Below are 15,742 nucleotides of genomic sequence, written 5' to 3' on the forward strand. Positions count from 1 at the left end.
CCATGGCACTTTAGCAGTGGGGGTGAACGAGGGGAGTCGCAGCGAAGCACAACAAACTACTTAGCTACCACAAAACATTCCAGCCCCTTCTCAGCTGCAATCCAGTAATGGATACTTCCTCAGCTCCTCGATTGGTCAAAATGTTTTCATACAATAATTTAATTCAGAAACACATTTACAAAGCAGGAGTAATCAATTTTAATTAGTTGATTTTTTTTTTCATTCGCATAAAATTTAATGTACTGCCATCGATCTCCTTTGTTCTTTAATGCAGTGCCTCTTTCCTGTAATTCGAAGCTTTTCTTTTTCTTCTTTCTTTTTTTTCTTTTGCAGTCAGTGATGACATTCTGTGACATGCAGCTCCGTGTGCTTTTCAGTCTGGGGAAAGGAGCGCTTGCAAACACGAGCGCGCTCACAGATGCAGCTCTATATCAGTGGAGTGTTCTAAAAAGTGTGGCCGTACTGCGGTTTAAAAATGTTCCACATATGGAAAGTTTTGTTGAAAAATGAGACATCAAATGACATCTAAAATGTGAGGTTATGTCAGCGATGGCGACCAGCTTCATGCATCTTTTAAATGTGGAAACAGAACAGAACCCACATTGACAATTCAGATGAATGAAAGGTGCTAAAATGTGGTTATAAAGTACATTTGTTATGAAAAATGCTGTTTAAAAAGAAAACAAATACACTGAATTTCCAGTAAACAAACTGTATGTATTACATTCTACACTGCAACAACAACAACAAAAAACATGTCAAACAGACTTTTTTGTCTCAAATTGATCTACTTAAAGCAGGAGGTAAACACTCTTTTTGTGGACAGAAATGGGAGAAGCAACTGGCTATGATAACCAGTAATAATAAGTCTTAAAACTGCCACTGCTCTTTGTGTTGTCCTTCATATCATCAAGGCCCGCCGGCCTTTCACATTCAATTAGTTGATTGAGGCAAAATGCAAGCGGCACCAGCAGCAAACAACGTGAAGCTTGTGTCCAAGCGACACACCACAGAAGTTGTGTTGTGGTGTCAGGAGAAGAGCTGCCTCCGTCACAACCAACTTACAGTGACAAGCCTATCCTCCTCTGTTGATCCAAACTGCTCCTCTCACTGAGGAAGCACCCACCCACAGACGCACACACAAACCCAGCAATACTCACAGCAAAGCGAGTTGAACTGAAGCACTACGATAGGCAAATAAAGCAGGGAGCCACGGTGAAGATGCAGTGAGTTGGCATCAGTTTTGTGTGCAGACTTGCCAGCCTGCCAAATTGACTAATAAAAGTAGAATAGGGAGGCCAGTGACAATAGAGAGAGAGGTGTCCTTTTATTGATCAAATTATTCCTTCTTGGGTACACCATGCCACCAGATGAGTGTATGCTCACAAAGACAACTAGACAGATTGTGACATTCCAGTGACATTGTAATCGTGTGTCAACCCCTCTCCAGTCAATAGGCTGAATGCACTAATCATGTGTCTTGGATCAGCAATTTCATGGTCTTCAAAGGGGGCCAGGAATTGGTGGCATGACCCTCCACACAGGGTGAGACCCCTCTTTCCTCAGCGAGTGCCACAGAGAGACGGAGAGGGGAAGGATGGCGTAAAGGGAGATGCATCGAGGCGGGAGCAGAGTCAGAGAAGATGAACATCGCCATCTACTGGCCAGAAGTGGTGCGAATGGAGTCGAGGAGGGGGAGGAAAGCCTAGCAGTTTACCCCTGCGGCCTGTCTTTCACAGAGACCTGTCAGAAACATTTAGACACACTTGCCAAGACAATGGGCCACACATCTACAGTGGCAGACAAGTCAGACTGAAATCACCAAACGAGGGAGGAAACTTAAGGCTGTAGGCCTTCATTTGGTTTTGGAGAAAGAGAGCAAGCAGAGTCTGTTCCTGATCACACTAAGTGACAAAGAAAAATGTTGGCAATTTCTCTCTTTTTCTGGAGGCGTCCAACTAGCACTAACGCTGACAGCGGGATAAGCATAAAAAGAGTGTGACACTGACAACATCAGGAAAAAAACAACAATTATGAGGGTCAGAGGCAGCACTTGTCTTTTTTCGTATTTAACCAGATGTCAGAGAATACAAACAAGGCCGCTCCTCCAATTGTATAATAATTCTTCTTTTCAACCTCTGCAAACCAGTTAATCTACACACTGGAGAATTCATTGGCTATAAAATGTTTCAAAGCGACAAAAGCTTGTGTAACATTTGGTTTATACATGCCCCACCTAAACATGAGCCACCTCCTCTGAGAAGTTCTGACAGATTTTTCAGGTTTTGCTGCATGGTTTGCTATTGTAGACTGTAAGTCACTATATATGACACCCACTCAATTAGAACTCCATCCAGCTGGCTCAAAGCACGAATAATGTTAGTTCAATTATGTGCTTTCTTTAGATATCTAATTGTTGAGTTTTTTTAAACAGGTTTGATCCAGAGGCACTCATTGTTCTTCTTAAGGTCATGACCGACATTTAACCCAAAGAAAAATAATCTACATGACAATTTGGGCCTCCTAAAATGGCAGAGATGAATACACAGAAAGAAGAGTAACTGTATGAGAAAAAGAAGTCAGAAAGGAATGTTGCACGCCACTGCTGCACATCACCCATACTTTTTGTGACTACGTGACAATCTGAGGTAGTGGTCAAAATTTAGGCGTCAATACCCGTCTTACCTCGACATCGAGTCACATGGTGACAAGGGAAAATACATGTTTTACCAGGCTCCTCCAAAAGAATGAGGAGAGGAGACAACCCACAGTGAACCACTATAATGTCACACGGGGTGGCGTGTTACAGCAAAGGGGCTGAGTTGGCAAGCAGCTCAGCAGCAGACGCACACCTGTTCTGACATTTTCTGTCGACCTTGACACAGAAAACACATGACAATGCCACTCTCTGTGGTTCAAAAGTACAGGCTGTTTGACGAAGCCCCTTCACTTCCCCTTTTCTCATCCCCATGATACCTAAAACCACTTTCCACGCACTTTTGGACTATAAATGGTAGGAGCGACAGACAGGAAGTAAATCATGTAGTGGCAGTTAATAAAATAAAAAACAAAACTTCTAAAAATCTGATCATATTTGGGGACAACCGAAGTCTGTTGGCAACTGTAAGTGCTGGCTGCCTCCTTCCACAGGATTGCAGGCCACCAATAGCTCCCTTAAAATCCCAAAGTCCACAGTAAACACAATCTGGAGAGGACAGAAACGCCTCAGCCTCTCTCCTATTTATTCCATTTCTCTTTCTCACCCTTCCTTTTGAAGTTCATGACATGCATTGCATCCATCCATCTACTATTTTAATCAAAGAGAAAGCAAAGTACTGCTGCCAGGAGAGCTGCACGGGAAAACAAATGCAATCTTCCTGTTAATCACTGCATTAACAAGAAGTCGACAGTCTTGACGCACATGCTAGGGAGGGGAGCCAGTCCAGGTGTTGGCTAATTGTCAGTTGTGCCAGTGGCTACAGTTGCTTTTTTACTGTGCCCACCTCTGCTTCTCTGCTGATCAACACTTGTGCCCTGCCTTAATGATAGCTCTGAAAAAGTCCTCTTTCTGCTGAAGAGTGCATGCAGACACAAAGAGGGCTTGGCGTGGATTTCTGCATGCTGACTGTAGTGGACTATGGATGAAGGCATAGACATCCAGCTATAATCAGTGTCAAGAGAAGTGTAGCTCAAGTTTAAAGATGCATGACGAGGGTCTAATTTAAATGAAAGAGGCCAAACCCCCCCCTGAGGTTCTTTACAGTGGGACTTTCTGGCCTTTCAGAGCTATTCTGAAAAACAAGCCCAAACAGTGACTTTCTGGCAAAGAATTATATATTAGAAAGACATCACAGTAGCCGGAAAAACAACTTGCCAAGACAGCAACTTGTCAGAAATGATTCATGTGTTCCTTTCATTCAGAAAAAAAGCTCCTACAGCTGCAGGTGAGAATGATGTAGTTTTGAGATGAATTGCAAACACGCTCACGTTTTTAGTGTAACCCATAGAAAACGTTTCCGGGCAATATATTTCTGCATCACACTTTTAAAGTTAGGCTGCAATATTTTCAGTAAACCGATCTAGCAGGTTTTAAGATAATTTATCTCAGTTTGTGTATTCTGTCACTTTGATTTTAGCCATAGAGAACAGCACACTATCTCTTTTTTTCAGATTCAGCAGATAAAGCCACAATCTCAGGGTGCCACACACAGAGAAACTCTGAAATCCCATTAGCATTTTGCTTTCATTATTTTTAATCAAACCCAGAAAACTGACACATATTAATTAATATCCATTACCAGTTTTTTGCCCCTCTCCCAGAGAAGACGTTCGGGGGAAAAGAAGCAATTAACTTAACAAAATAATCAAAAAAATTGTTACAGAAATCTCTGATAAATGTCATGTGAGGTCCCGTCTAAATGTAAGAAGTGTAATACATTCTTGCTGTCATATTCCATTAAACTGCTATTACAGTCTTGATAGAACTATTAGTCACTACATTATTAATAACATTAATGTATTTACATTTTTGGTGTACAAGCCTGCTTTCATGCAATAATTTATGAAGGCGACTTCAGATATGTTATAACGTTCTCCATCTAGGCTCTTTTGTGTTTATTATTGATTGTGAAAACAGTCAAAATTCCAAATCTAATACCCCTCTGCCCTCCCCCTTTCCCCTTAATGTATTAGAGTGGGCTGTTTACATTAAAGGACTGGAATAAAGTGCATTTACATCTGAAGCATAAGTTCATAATTTACATTCCAACATTTATTAGAGGTGACAAACGAGCATTTGGTCCACTCGTGCTTTTCCACAATGCAGCACTCATTCAATTCATATAAATTACAGCTGGGCTAGGGAGTGCAAGAGCAAATTATTTTATTATATGTATGCATGTATGACTCTATAGGGGGTTACTAAGACAAACAGGGAATTACTTGATTAGGCCAACTGTGGTTAACAAAGAAAGAAATATGAGACAGAGGCTTGGGCCAATCAAATTTCAGCATAAATGTTTGGCCCATATTCAAATATCTAAAATACACAGATCTTAGTGTAAAAGCTTTGGACTGCTGTGTTGCTGCAGTACCATTATGTACTTTATAGATGGCTCTTTTAAGTATTGCTGTTCCACTACTGTACCCTTAGCTTGCACTAATATTATTCAATTAAAATAAACTTGCCTAAAAGGCAGTATTATCTTACATAATTAGACAGGGCAGCGTTTTCAGAAGTGTAGTTACAAATGCACTGAGGGGATCCCAGCATTTGAACAAATATCTAGCGCTGTAGGGGAGCTTGCCGACAAATTAACAGCTAATAACTTACTGGGAAGCCAGATAAAAAGAGAAAAAAATGTTCCCCAAAGTGTCAATTACAAATAATTTTTCCTCTGATTTCTACACTTGTGAAAGCATGGATATTCTAAAAGGCGTTTGGAATAGTGTGCCAAAATTGCATGTGGTTCATTAATTCCTTCTTTTTTTTTTTGTATTCTCACACAGTGGATTCATACAGAGAAAAATAATTCAGCATCAGCAGCTGGACTGTTTGGGATAACTCTGAAAGCATATGGCTCCCCTGTGAGAGCACTAGCTGGTCTGAGAGAGGGGAGACAGACAGGTGCAGGGACAGGGGAAATGAAGGGAGATTCAATCAAATTCATGTTCATTAAAATCAGAGGACATCACAAAAATTAGAAAGATGCTGACAAATCAAAGGGTCTCAGTACCTGAATTACCATAGTCATTTACTTATTAAAGCCAGGATGCTTCCTGTCAATCAAGAGCCATCACATTCTCCATTTGCGGCGGAAAGCCACCGTAATTGCTTCTCATACTAATCAACACAACTTGTGTAATTATGCCTTGAAAGTGACATTGGAGGCTGAGAGCGATGTGAGCAGTCTTGACAGCAGAGACATCTCAGATTCATCGGGAGATTTCCAGCCTCGCTGCAAGGAGACAAGCCACTCTCAGACCAAGTTACTCACTCGAGCAGTTTACAACCATAAACACAAAGAAAAGACGATAAATCAAGCTGAAGTAATTACAAAGCAGAATAGAGAGTATAAAGGAAGCTCAGCTCAATAAGGCCACTTTCCCAAGTATATTGAGGCAAAATGAGTATGCTGTAATTAAACTGGTGTCGTATTTCTATCATTTCTTAAGTAAACATATTGTGACAGTTCACTAAATTGTGGGAGAATAGGAAATTACAGCTCTGTTACCATGCTGTTCACATTAATATACTCACAGAGACAAAAACCCTACAAATACAGTCCTAAGTATTCATTAAAGTTTATTGAATTCAGCTTAATCACAGACTTTACATATGTCTCCAAAATGAACTTTGCGTAAAACTAGCTTCAACATTCCTCTGAGCACTGGAACACTATCCAAACCATATTCCCAGGCTGCATCTGTCACAAGTCACACTGCAGCCCAGCCTGGAAGGTCAGAGCGAGGTCAAAATACTGCAACAAATCTAGAGCTGCGGGTTATGACATGAAACTCCATCTACATAAAATATGTGTATTATTGGTATACAGTGACAACAGCTTCTTTTTCATTTACTATGAACTTTACAGCAAATTAGAAGACCTTTCAGTTCTTTCCAAAGCTAAATAAAAATGCTATTGTCTGGGCTGGCAACGCAGATCTAGTCCAGCTCAGCACACGAGGCAGAAACCACAAAATGAAAAAAAAAAATTATAAAATGGGTTGGACTCATCTGTGCTCATCATTTTCAAAGAGGTGGGTGGAACCATTGGGGGAAAAAAAGTCACCAACATCAAAAAGAAGTCAACTGATAATTCTGGCATAGTATGAGGGGAATAAGCGTAATGATTTCATCTGTGAACAGAAACGAAGATGAGAGATTTATAGCTCATAAAAAGTTCAAAAGACAGAAAAACCAAAATCCTTGTCTGTGTCATTCCTTGCTCATGACCTCCAAACTTCAGCACATGATGAAGACAAAGTAAGAAAATGCTCTTTTGTGGGTAAATATGAGAAAAACAAGTACAGTTACTGACACAGAAAACAGAGGCTTTTACAGGAAAAGCCTGTGTGATTCACCCCCTGCGTTCAACTCTAATGACTCAAAAAGTGTGACCTGCACTTAAACAAGAAGTCACAGCCAGAAGCTGTAAACTCATTTTCCCCATCCAAGCCAGCAACGTCGGCAGGACCTGGAAGATGTGCTCCGAGCATGCACGATAAATCTGACGTGAAATCATAATCATAAAAGCAATTAGCTGACCCTGCGCCACTCGTCCTTGGACATGACAGTGAGAATTCATACAGAGTCCTCTAAGGAGGCTTGCTGCCGGGTTGGGCGAGGAGGGGAAAAAGTGCAACACAGCAACAATAAAATGGAGGGCCCTTCCTGTGTCATTAACCACCGAAACAAACAGCGCATGATGCACAATGAGCGCTGCGAAACACAGAATTGAGCTTTTGTGCTTTTCAAAGAGAAAACTTCACCGCGACCACCGAAACTGTGGTGCGCAGAGGTTTCTTTTGTAAAACTATGAGCACAGTTCACACTGAGACACCATGTCTTCCACATAAATCTACACTTATAGACTTCATATACATTCAACATTAGCACACACTGTTAATACAGTTTTCAAATAGCATTCAGAAAGAATCTATCTATTCAGAATCACCCACACAAATGTGAAGATGGATGCTTTCAAGACATGCCTTTGATGTGTGCTTCTGCAGAGCATGCAGCATGTTTACAGTCAACAAGACAGGATGCAAATTCTAGCTACTATGAGACAGCAGGTGATCGGATTTACTCGACTTTTCTCTTTCAAGGAGTGCGGTACAGTTTGAGAAATCTCTCCTCTCCCACCCTTGCATGCACACACACGCACAGAGCTTCTCACCATCACTTCCCACTCAGTAATTACAGCGAGGCCGAACTAGTGGCTGCCACCTAGTGACCGTCTTCCTCAATAATCATGAAATATCTCTGTGGCTCGCGCCCCCTCTCGGACCATAACTCTCCTTTACTGCAGACAGCTCCAATAAAGGATTACAATTACAATTAAAGTAATGAGCAAAGAGGAAAAAAGGAAAATCTCAGAGAAGGTTCCCTTGACTAACTAAATGGTAGCCTAGTTTCTTGACAGAATGGAGTTACCATACCAGACTCATTACTGATTCCCATTTCTTATTCTGCCCCAATAATTAATTTGCAGCGTGTTGAAACCTGGAGTTCTCAAAAATTAAAGTAATGGTTTTAAAAGTGATGAATGTAAAATGAATTGAAATATGAATTATCAAGTAAGAGATTAACTTCTTGTTATTTTTGCTTTATGGTAGCTGGGGTGTAAAAAGGTGCGATCATTTAAAATGTATTGTATTTTCAGTTGTTTTTTTTTAAAGGAAGGGAAATTGAGTAAATTAATTAATCCTGTGAAGGAAAAACTACACACATGCATAGGAGAGGCTGGTGTTAAAAGGATATATCTCTCTATAAACGCATGTTCCATGGGGAAAGTCATTAAGGACAAAAAATATAACTGAGTCAAGACCCGAGAGTAACCTCTGACTTCCTGGTGTCACCGCTGTGTTACATTTGTGTTACACCCACGCGCAAGTCAAGAAAAAAAAATCTCTTTTCAGAGCGAACATATGAGGAACATCTGTCTGCCTGCGACTCACAGGGCTCAGCAAAAAGAGTCTGCAGGGTGGGAGAGGTGAAACAGGGAGAAAAAGATCCAGAGAACGACAAAAGGGGACAGTTGCAGCAGTCGTGCCTTCATGTCTTCAGCTGCACCAATTACTGTTGGCACGTCCTCTGCCAACCAGTCAGGTCCCCCACAACTGCTGCACTTAACACACTGTTCCTTTATTCCCCCTCTATAGTAAGATGGCTATTGCAGAGGGGTTACGGAAATTTGGAGACTGCTGAGCCAAAACAGATCACTTCAAAGCAGCTTATTTAACGCTTGCTAAATTTTTCATCACAGTCGCTTAATATCCTGGGGAAGGAGAGCTTTTGAAGTTGCTGTGAGACCGGGGATGTTCTTCTTACAATTCTTTTTCCCCTCCCTCTGCTGTACTAAAATCCCCAAACCTAAACACATAACACACACCCAGTTCACGCTATCTGTGCCTACATGCACACACAGAGTTGTGCGAATGCTACAGATGCACCTCATGCACAGAAACAGCACGCTTACACACCCACACACAAACACGCTTATTCATTTAGGGCCAGTGATTTTTTTTCAGCGTAGCTAGAGCAAAGAGGGAGTTTAATCCCACTAGGGATACTCAGAAATATTTTATTAGGGGTCAGCTCTCCTGTAGATCAGCTGCAGACCCACATGACACTTAATATAATAACACAGCAACAAAAAGTTCTTCATCAGCAGCAACATTTATCCCTTTTTGAGCTGAATGTTCAGGACAAACTGACTCTGGACACTCAATGATTCTGACATCAGCACAGGTACAGTCACTGTGAGCTTAATGAGAATTCTTATTTCAAAACACCTTGAACAGTTTGATTTCAAATTTTCAGTAGAGCTGCAAAAATAAATCAATTGGAATAATCAGTAACAATTAATTTAATAAAATAATAATTTTGGCCATTTTCTCTGGGTTTAGCTTCTTAAAGACGATGTCTTGCTATTTGTCTTAAATGATAGTAATGCAAAAATCTTTGTTTTTCGGATAGATATTTGAAAAAAGCTAAGAATCGAAGACATCACTTGGACTGGTAAATTATGAAGGGTGTTTCTTTTTACATTTTCTGAAATGTTATTAACAAAATAATTACCTGACAAATCAGGAAAAACAACCAACAGAATAATTGATAATAAAAACGACTAAGTTGCAGGCCTAATTTTTCTATCACCAATGTAATAAGTAACAAGGCACTTTGCTTGTGACTGCTTTTTCATATCTATTTATTATCTAAACTGTGGTTTGTGAGGGGGAAAAAATTACTCAAAATAGTTCAATTTTAAAGAAAAAATAAATAAGATTGAAAAATGACTATAGTGCAGCTTTTATGGTGAGGAAACATTTCAATTTATTCCAATACACCTAGTCTCAAATCACAATACACTCCTGGGTCAATATATAATTGTGGGACTTTTTGTATCATAGTTGACAGGTTTTTGTTGTTTTCAGGCCTAAAATCAACATGGTCACCTACAACCAAACACCACATGGCACTTTTGCAGAAAGATTCTTCTAAATATTATATATACAACTGAGTAAAATTGAAATTTAAACTTATTTATAAAGATACTGTAGTAAACCTGTTGACACTTGACTCACACACTACTTTATATTAAATAACTCAGAAAGCCTTGGAGTCTGGCCAGTCTTTTCTTCAGGAGGAAATGACATCATGTGGAGCAGGTCATGTGATCTGGAATTAACACACTTCCTTCAGAGGTGTTTTTGTAATGGAGAACTTAGTTGAAAGGGACTTCTCAGACACAGATACAATTTGTTATTTTCCATATAAAATTAGATATATTGCCAAAAAAGAAACATCTGTCATGATTATCTGAACTTAATAAAAAGAACACAATCAAAACATTTTTTGAATAAGCTCATTTTATTATTGTTTAGCTAATTAGAAGGTGGTTGTTATTAAATTGGGACGGTTATTTAGTTGACATTGTAGTGATATCCAGTCATTTTTTGTTAATAAGTGATTGTTTCCAAAATATATAATTATGCAATTTGTAAAGACATGATCATAATGAAGTACTTTTAATAAAAATGTATGCAAGATATATTCCATGGACTTCAAAAGTCCCTCAATTTTATATTGACCCTCCTATGCTACTGGATATTATATCAGTATATTTCCTGTTTTATCATGTGATCAAAGGGATTATAATAAATAATGCTGCCGTGTGTTTGGGTGGATTTAAAGGGTGAAGTGACTGAAGGAGATGAGGAGTGAGCACAGGGTGTCACTGTAGGGAGAGAGCACAAAGACCGGGGAAATACCAGCCAAGAGACAGGCAGGGGTAATGGCCGTGGCAGGGATGAGCGGAAGGTGGGAGGGGGGTTGGGATTATAGACGGGGGAGAGTCGGGGTGAGAGCGAGCAAACAGCAGCGCCACGGGCAACAGCAGCGGCTGGCAGTGACTGGTATACCAGTCAACCATGCAGCACACACTCACACAGGCTCTCCCACCCTTACTGCAGGTCCAGATCTGCCCCTGTGGCCTGTTTGGTGGCAGAGGCTGTGGCACTGGCCCCTGAGCTGGGCCCTCTTGCCACAGAGGAGAGCCCATGCCGTGCAGTGTGCCAGGCCCTGCTGATCTGGGCGAGGTGAGTCAGAACCTGTTAACATGACTGGTGTCCCCAGTCTGACACACTGGCTTGTCTGACATGCACATGTGCACATTAATGTTATACAAACGTGGGCTCTCTCTCTCTCTCTCTCTCTCTCTCTCTCTGCCCTCCCAACCCTGCCAGCACTCCCTTTCCTCTCATCCAGATAAAATCCTTTCAGACACAAATTTCAATTATTCACCTCATCCAAATAATGCCATGTGACAAGAATTATCCCTACTGTAATAATCCACTTAACTGGGAAAGAGCAGCTCATCAAAAGGAGAAAGGAGAAAAGGGGCTGGAAGTGAGGGTGGTGGTGGTGGGACTTGTCAACCAGTCTCGAATCAGGACCCTCATAACAAGAATTTCTTCCCTTTTTGAGGAGGCAGTCTTGAAGCGCATTGGGATGATGAAATTGAAGTAAATTGAAAGAAAGCCTGGGAGAATGCTCCCACAATCAATAACCCCAGGATTAAATTAGCCTTGGCATGAAGGGATGATGGGGGGAAGATGAAGAGTGAATGGTGGTGAATGACATTGAGACATGTAGGCTGAACAATACAGCACTTCTCTAACCTGGATGCTCTGCCCATACAAGGACAGTGAATGTACTTGGGATGTATTCCATCCCACTTAGCAAGAACACAACATTCCTGGTTATAGTCATTACTTGGGCCAAGCATGTCTTATAAACACTTTCCTTTACACATTATTGAAAAGAAACAACTCATGTTTATACTTGTTAAATGTTACCTTTTCCTAGTATCAACAACTTGACCTGCTTATTTATTTTGTATAAAAGGCAGACGGAATGAGAAACCACATCTTTCTAAGATACACTTTTTGAAACATTCTTCTTTGGGGACAAAAACATTATTCATGCCAATTATTGACTCACCAATTCACAATCTTCCAGGACCAAATTGCGGGTCCTGACACAGACTGACAAACACAGAGCTAAACAAAGGACAACAAAGATGTGTAGTCAAAGTTTTTGGCTATAAATGATTAAAGCAACTGTGGAACCGTTGCCGCTGTTAAAATAGACCTTTCTCAATCCTTTTTGCTCTGCAAAGACAAGGAACATAAAGTACACTCTCATTATGGCTTGGGGACATCAGTGTGATGCTAAAGTGACTGTCTGCTAATTGGAAGCCTTTAACACTGGCTCTCCCTGGGGAATGTGTAATATCATCCGATTAGCCTAATAAAAGTCTTTAAGTTACTAGACCTTAAGGAGAAAAAAAAACTATCTCAGTGCTCCTCAACTATGCATCATCAGTTGCCAAGACTTTCATTCTTTCCAAATAGTGCGGCCGCTGATTTCACTGGTAAATTCACCTATTTGAGTGTTAAACAAACTAGCAAACTCTGGAATATTAGTGTTTGGCACATGTATCGGTATATAAAAATGCATTTGAAGCATTTTTAATAACTTTGTTTTTTCTGAATATGACTTGAGCCTACATGTGAGAGTATCTCTGTCTCATTTGTACTACATCAAATAGGCATGTTTAGAAATCTTTTGTGATTCTAATTCATATTGCATCATCAATCAACTAATTCCTATTAAATACTGAATCCTTACCAATGCTTCTCTTGGGCGAGCTGCTCCATTGTCTCCAGGTGGAAGGCCGGACTGAGAAGATAAAAAAGACTTGTATTAGAGCGCCATCTACTGGAGAACAAAGATACTGTTGGTTGAAAGCAGGGATGTCAAACTCACATTCAGCCCAATTTCATCTCAAGCGGGCCGGACCAGTAAAATCACAGCATAATAAACTATAAATAACCACTACTCCAAACTTTTCCTTTGTTTTAGTGCAAAAAAACACATTCTGAAAATGTTCACATTTACGGAATTATCTTTCTACAAAATATTATGAACAACCTGAAATTTCTTAAGAAAAATACGTTAAATTTCAACAACATTCAACCTCATTTTCTCATTTACACATTACAACTTCCAGATCATAGAGTGTCTACAAAGGTACAAAACATTTAGTCACAGCTATCTGGAACTGAATGATATAGAATTTCACTTTTAAAAAGACAAAAAAAACAACAAAAACAAGACAAAATATTTTAAAAATGAGACACAAAATGACAAAAGAACAACGAGCTATCTAGGTTTTTTTTACTTTATGATCAAAACACAAGACACAAACATGAACACCCTAAAAATATATTTAAGTCTCAATTCTCCATCGACTCAGTCTATCAAGAAAATAAAAGACAGTATCATCTCTATTACTTGACTGTCATCAATAATTCCTTGATTGCGTTGAATGTACTGGGAATCTAGTTGTGAAAATGGAAGAATACATGAACACCAACCATTTGAATTACATTTGTCTAGCCTATTCGTACATATTCTAGATAATTGCATGTGGCTGGTGGAGTGGCTGTTTGCAAATGTTGGCATGCATGACAAGATTTTAGTCCCCTCCTTAATTTTCTCCCTGGCTTCTGGGTTTAGACAACAGGAGCTCTGAATGGAAATGCTGTGGTTCCCAGCTTCACTCTGGTAGCAAATGTACCTGAGTTTTTTTTTGCATTAACCTTCGTGTGACCCGTTTTAAAGTTTGAAAATGTGGAAAAATATATATATTTTCACAGTGAAACTTCTGATGTCCACATTTTCAACATTTTTGGGAAATCTGTGAACATTTTTTGGTGGAAAAAAAGAAATGTTACAAATGTTTCTTTAAGAACATTCACAAAAAATCAACCAAAATCCAGCGAAATTTGCTGGCTTTTGGTTGATTTTTTTGTGAATATTCTTAAAGAAAATATTAGAAGTTTTACTGATATATATGTAATCACTTTAGATACTTTTAGGATTTTTTTGGAAGATTTTTATTCATTTTTTGAAAATATTTACAAGAATTTTCTTGCCAAAATTGGGAGATCTTTTTTTAAATGAAACTTTTAAGGGAAACTTTTAAGGAAGTACTGGAATTTTCTTCCTGAAGGTTTTGCGAATTTTCAGAAATCTGTGGAATTTTTTTGAATTTTGGGATTTTTTTTCAGACAAGGAAACAATATTTTTGGTGCCTGTAAATGAGGACAACAGGAGGGTTAATAGCACAATAAAAGTAGCAGCAAAGTGTAAAGCTTTCACCAGTGACCTGTATAAGCCACCACTTTGTATTCCATTTGTTTTATTGGAAAGATCACTGCTTGCCAGCGACTTAAACCAACTCTGAGTTAGCTAAGAACAGAGCACAAACCAGCAGGCTTGTTTGTCTAAGTGACCTTTCCCTTTCACATATCATTAACTGCACATAATCACACAGAGACAAGGCTGCATGGTCAGACAGAAGGGCGTAGCTACATTTGGTTATTGGAATTAGCAAGCAGGCAAAGCAATACAGCCACAGTGTTTTTGGCAACGTATGTAAACTTCAAGAACGTCCCTTCTGTTCACTTGTCAACACATGCATGTGAAAGAGGCAACTTTGGAAACGCAATCTAGCTAGCATGCTAACTAGCAAGCATGCTAGTCAATGCTAGCTGAGCTTTTATCAAGGTAACAATCGCGAATGTTGGCAGTTAAAAGCCACGGAATGTAAACACACTAGACGAGTTTACAGCTGTATCCTGGCATTAAGAGATAGATGTTTTAGGCGCATAATGAGACCTGTGTTGGTGGATCAGCTTGGTCGGTGGATGCCATCTTCCCATCCGTTGTTTGCTAAAGAGGCTGCTCGACCGAACCGTGCTCGATTGCTTTTCCTGAAACTCGAATTTTGTCTGAAGTGGGTTTTCCACACTTTTACTGAGATTATCAGTGTTTTCATTTAATTTTGTGACTGACACAACAAATAAAATTTAAACTTCAATGTGTAAAGTAACCTAAGATAAAGGTAGTAAAAACCGTCCCTGCGGAGGGTCCAGTCCGGCCCTCAAAGTAACTTAATTGTTGATTGTACATTTGTAAAACTATAAATTTAAATATTTATTTGTTGTTTTGTTTATCGTTTTTATAATTTTGTGTTTTCTTTTTGTCTCGCTTGTGTTTTTTGTCTCATTTTTGTCACTTTGCGTTTTGCCTTATTCCTTGTTTTGTGTATTGTTTGTGCCATTTTGTGTTTATTGTCTCCTTGTGTTGGTTTCTTTTTTTGTTGTTTTGCTTTTTCATTTGTGTCATTTGTGTAATTTCTTGTCTCGTTTTTGTCATTTGTCCATTTTTTTATCGCTTTGTAGCTTTTTTTGTCTAATTTTTTGTCTCATTGTTTTGTTTCGTGTTGTTTGACTCATTTGTTGTTGCTTTGTGCCTTGTTTTTGTAATATTTTGTCCTATTTGGTTGAGTTTTTGTCTGACTTTTGTCTTTTTGATCATAAATTAAAATACTATGTTGTTCAGTTCCAGATGACTAAATGTTTTGTGCCTTTATAGATACTCTGT

The 15,742-nt window shown here is 39.4% G+C and overlaps 1 protein-coding gene across 3 annotated transcripts in view; it reads right to left on the reverse strand.

Annotated features, from left to right (window-relative positions):
* The window catches only part of pex14 (peroxisomal biogenesis factor 14), a 72,051-nt gene extending 56,977 nt beyond the window's left edge, over positions 1 to 15,074 (reverse strand). For all 3 annotated transcript variants that reach the window (XR_008602510.1, XM_055012804.1, XM_023277291.3), the window contains exons 1-2: positions 14,975 to 15,074; positions 12,920 to 12,970 (exon numbers count right to left, since the gene is read on the reverse strand). Coding sequence is in view for 2 of the 3 variants with exons in the window: in XM_055012804.1 (XP_054868779.1) it covers positions 12,920 to 12,970; positions 14,975 to 15,010 (87 nt within the window). In the remaining variant the exon portion in view is untranslated. The remainder of the gene's footprint in view (positions 1 to 12,919; positions 12,971 to 14,974) is intronic.
* Positions 15,075 to 15,742: the final 668 nt, after the last annotated feature.

The sequence above is a fragment of the Amphiprion ocellaris genome, chromosome 8 (assembly GCF_022539595.1).
Source record: "Amphiprion ocellaris isolate individual 3 ecotype Okinawa chromosome 8, ASM2253959v1, whole genome shotgun sequence".
Classification (NCBI taxonomy): domain Eukaryota; kingdom Metazoa; phylum Chordata; class Actinopteri; family Pomacentridae; genus Amphiprion; species Amphiprion ocellaris.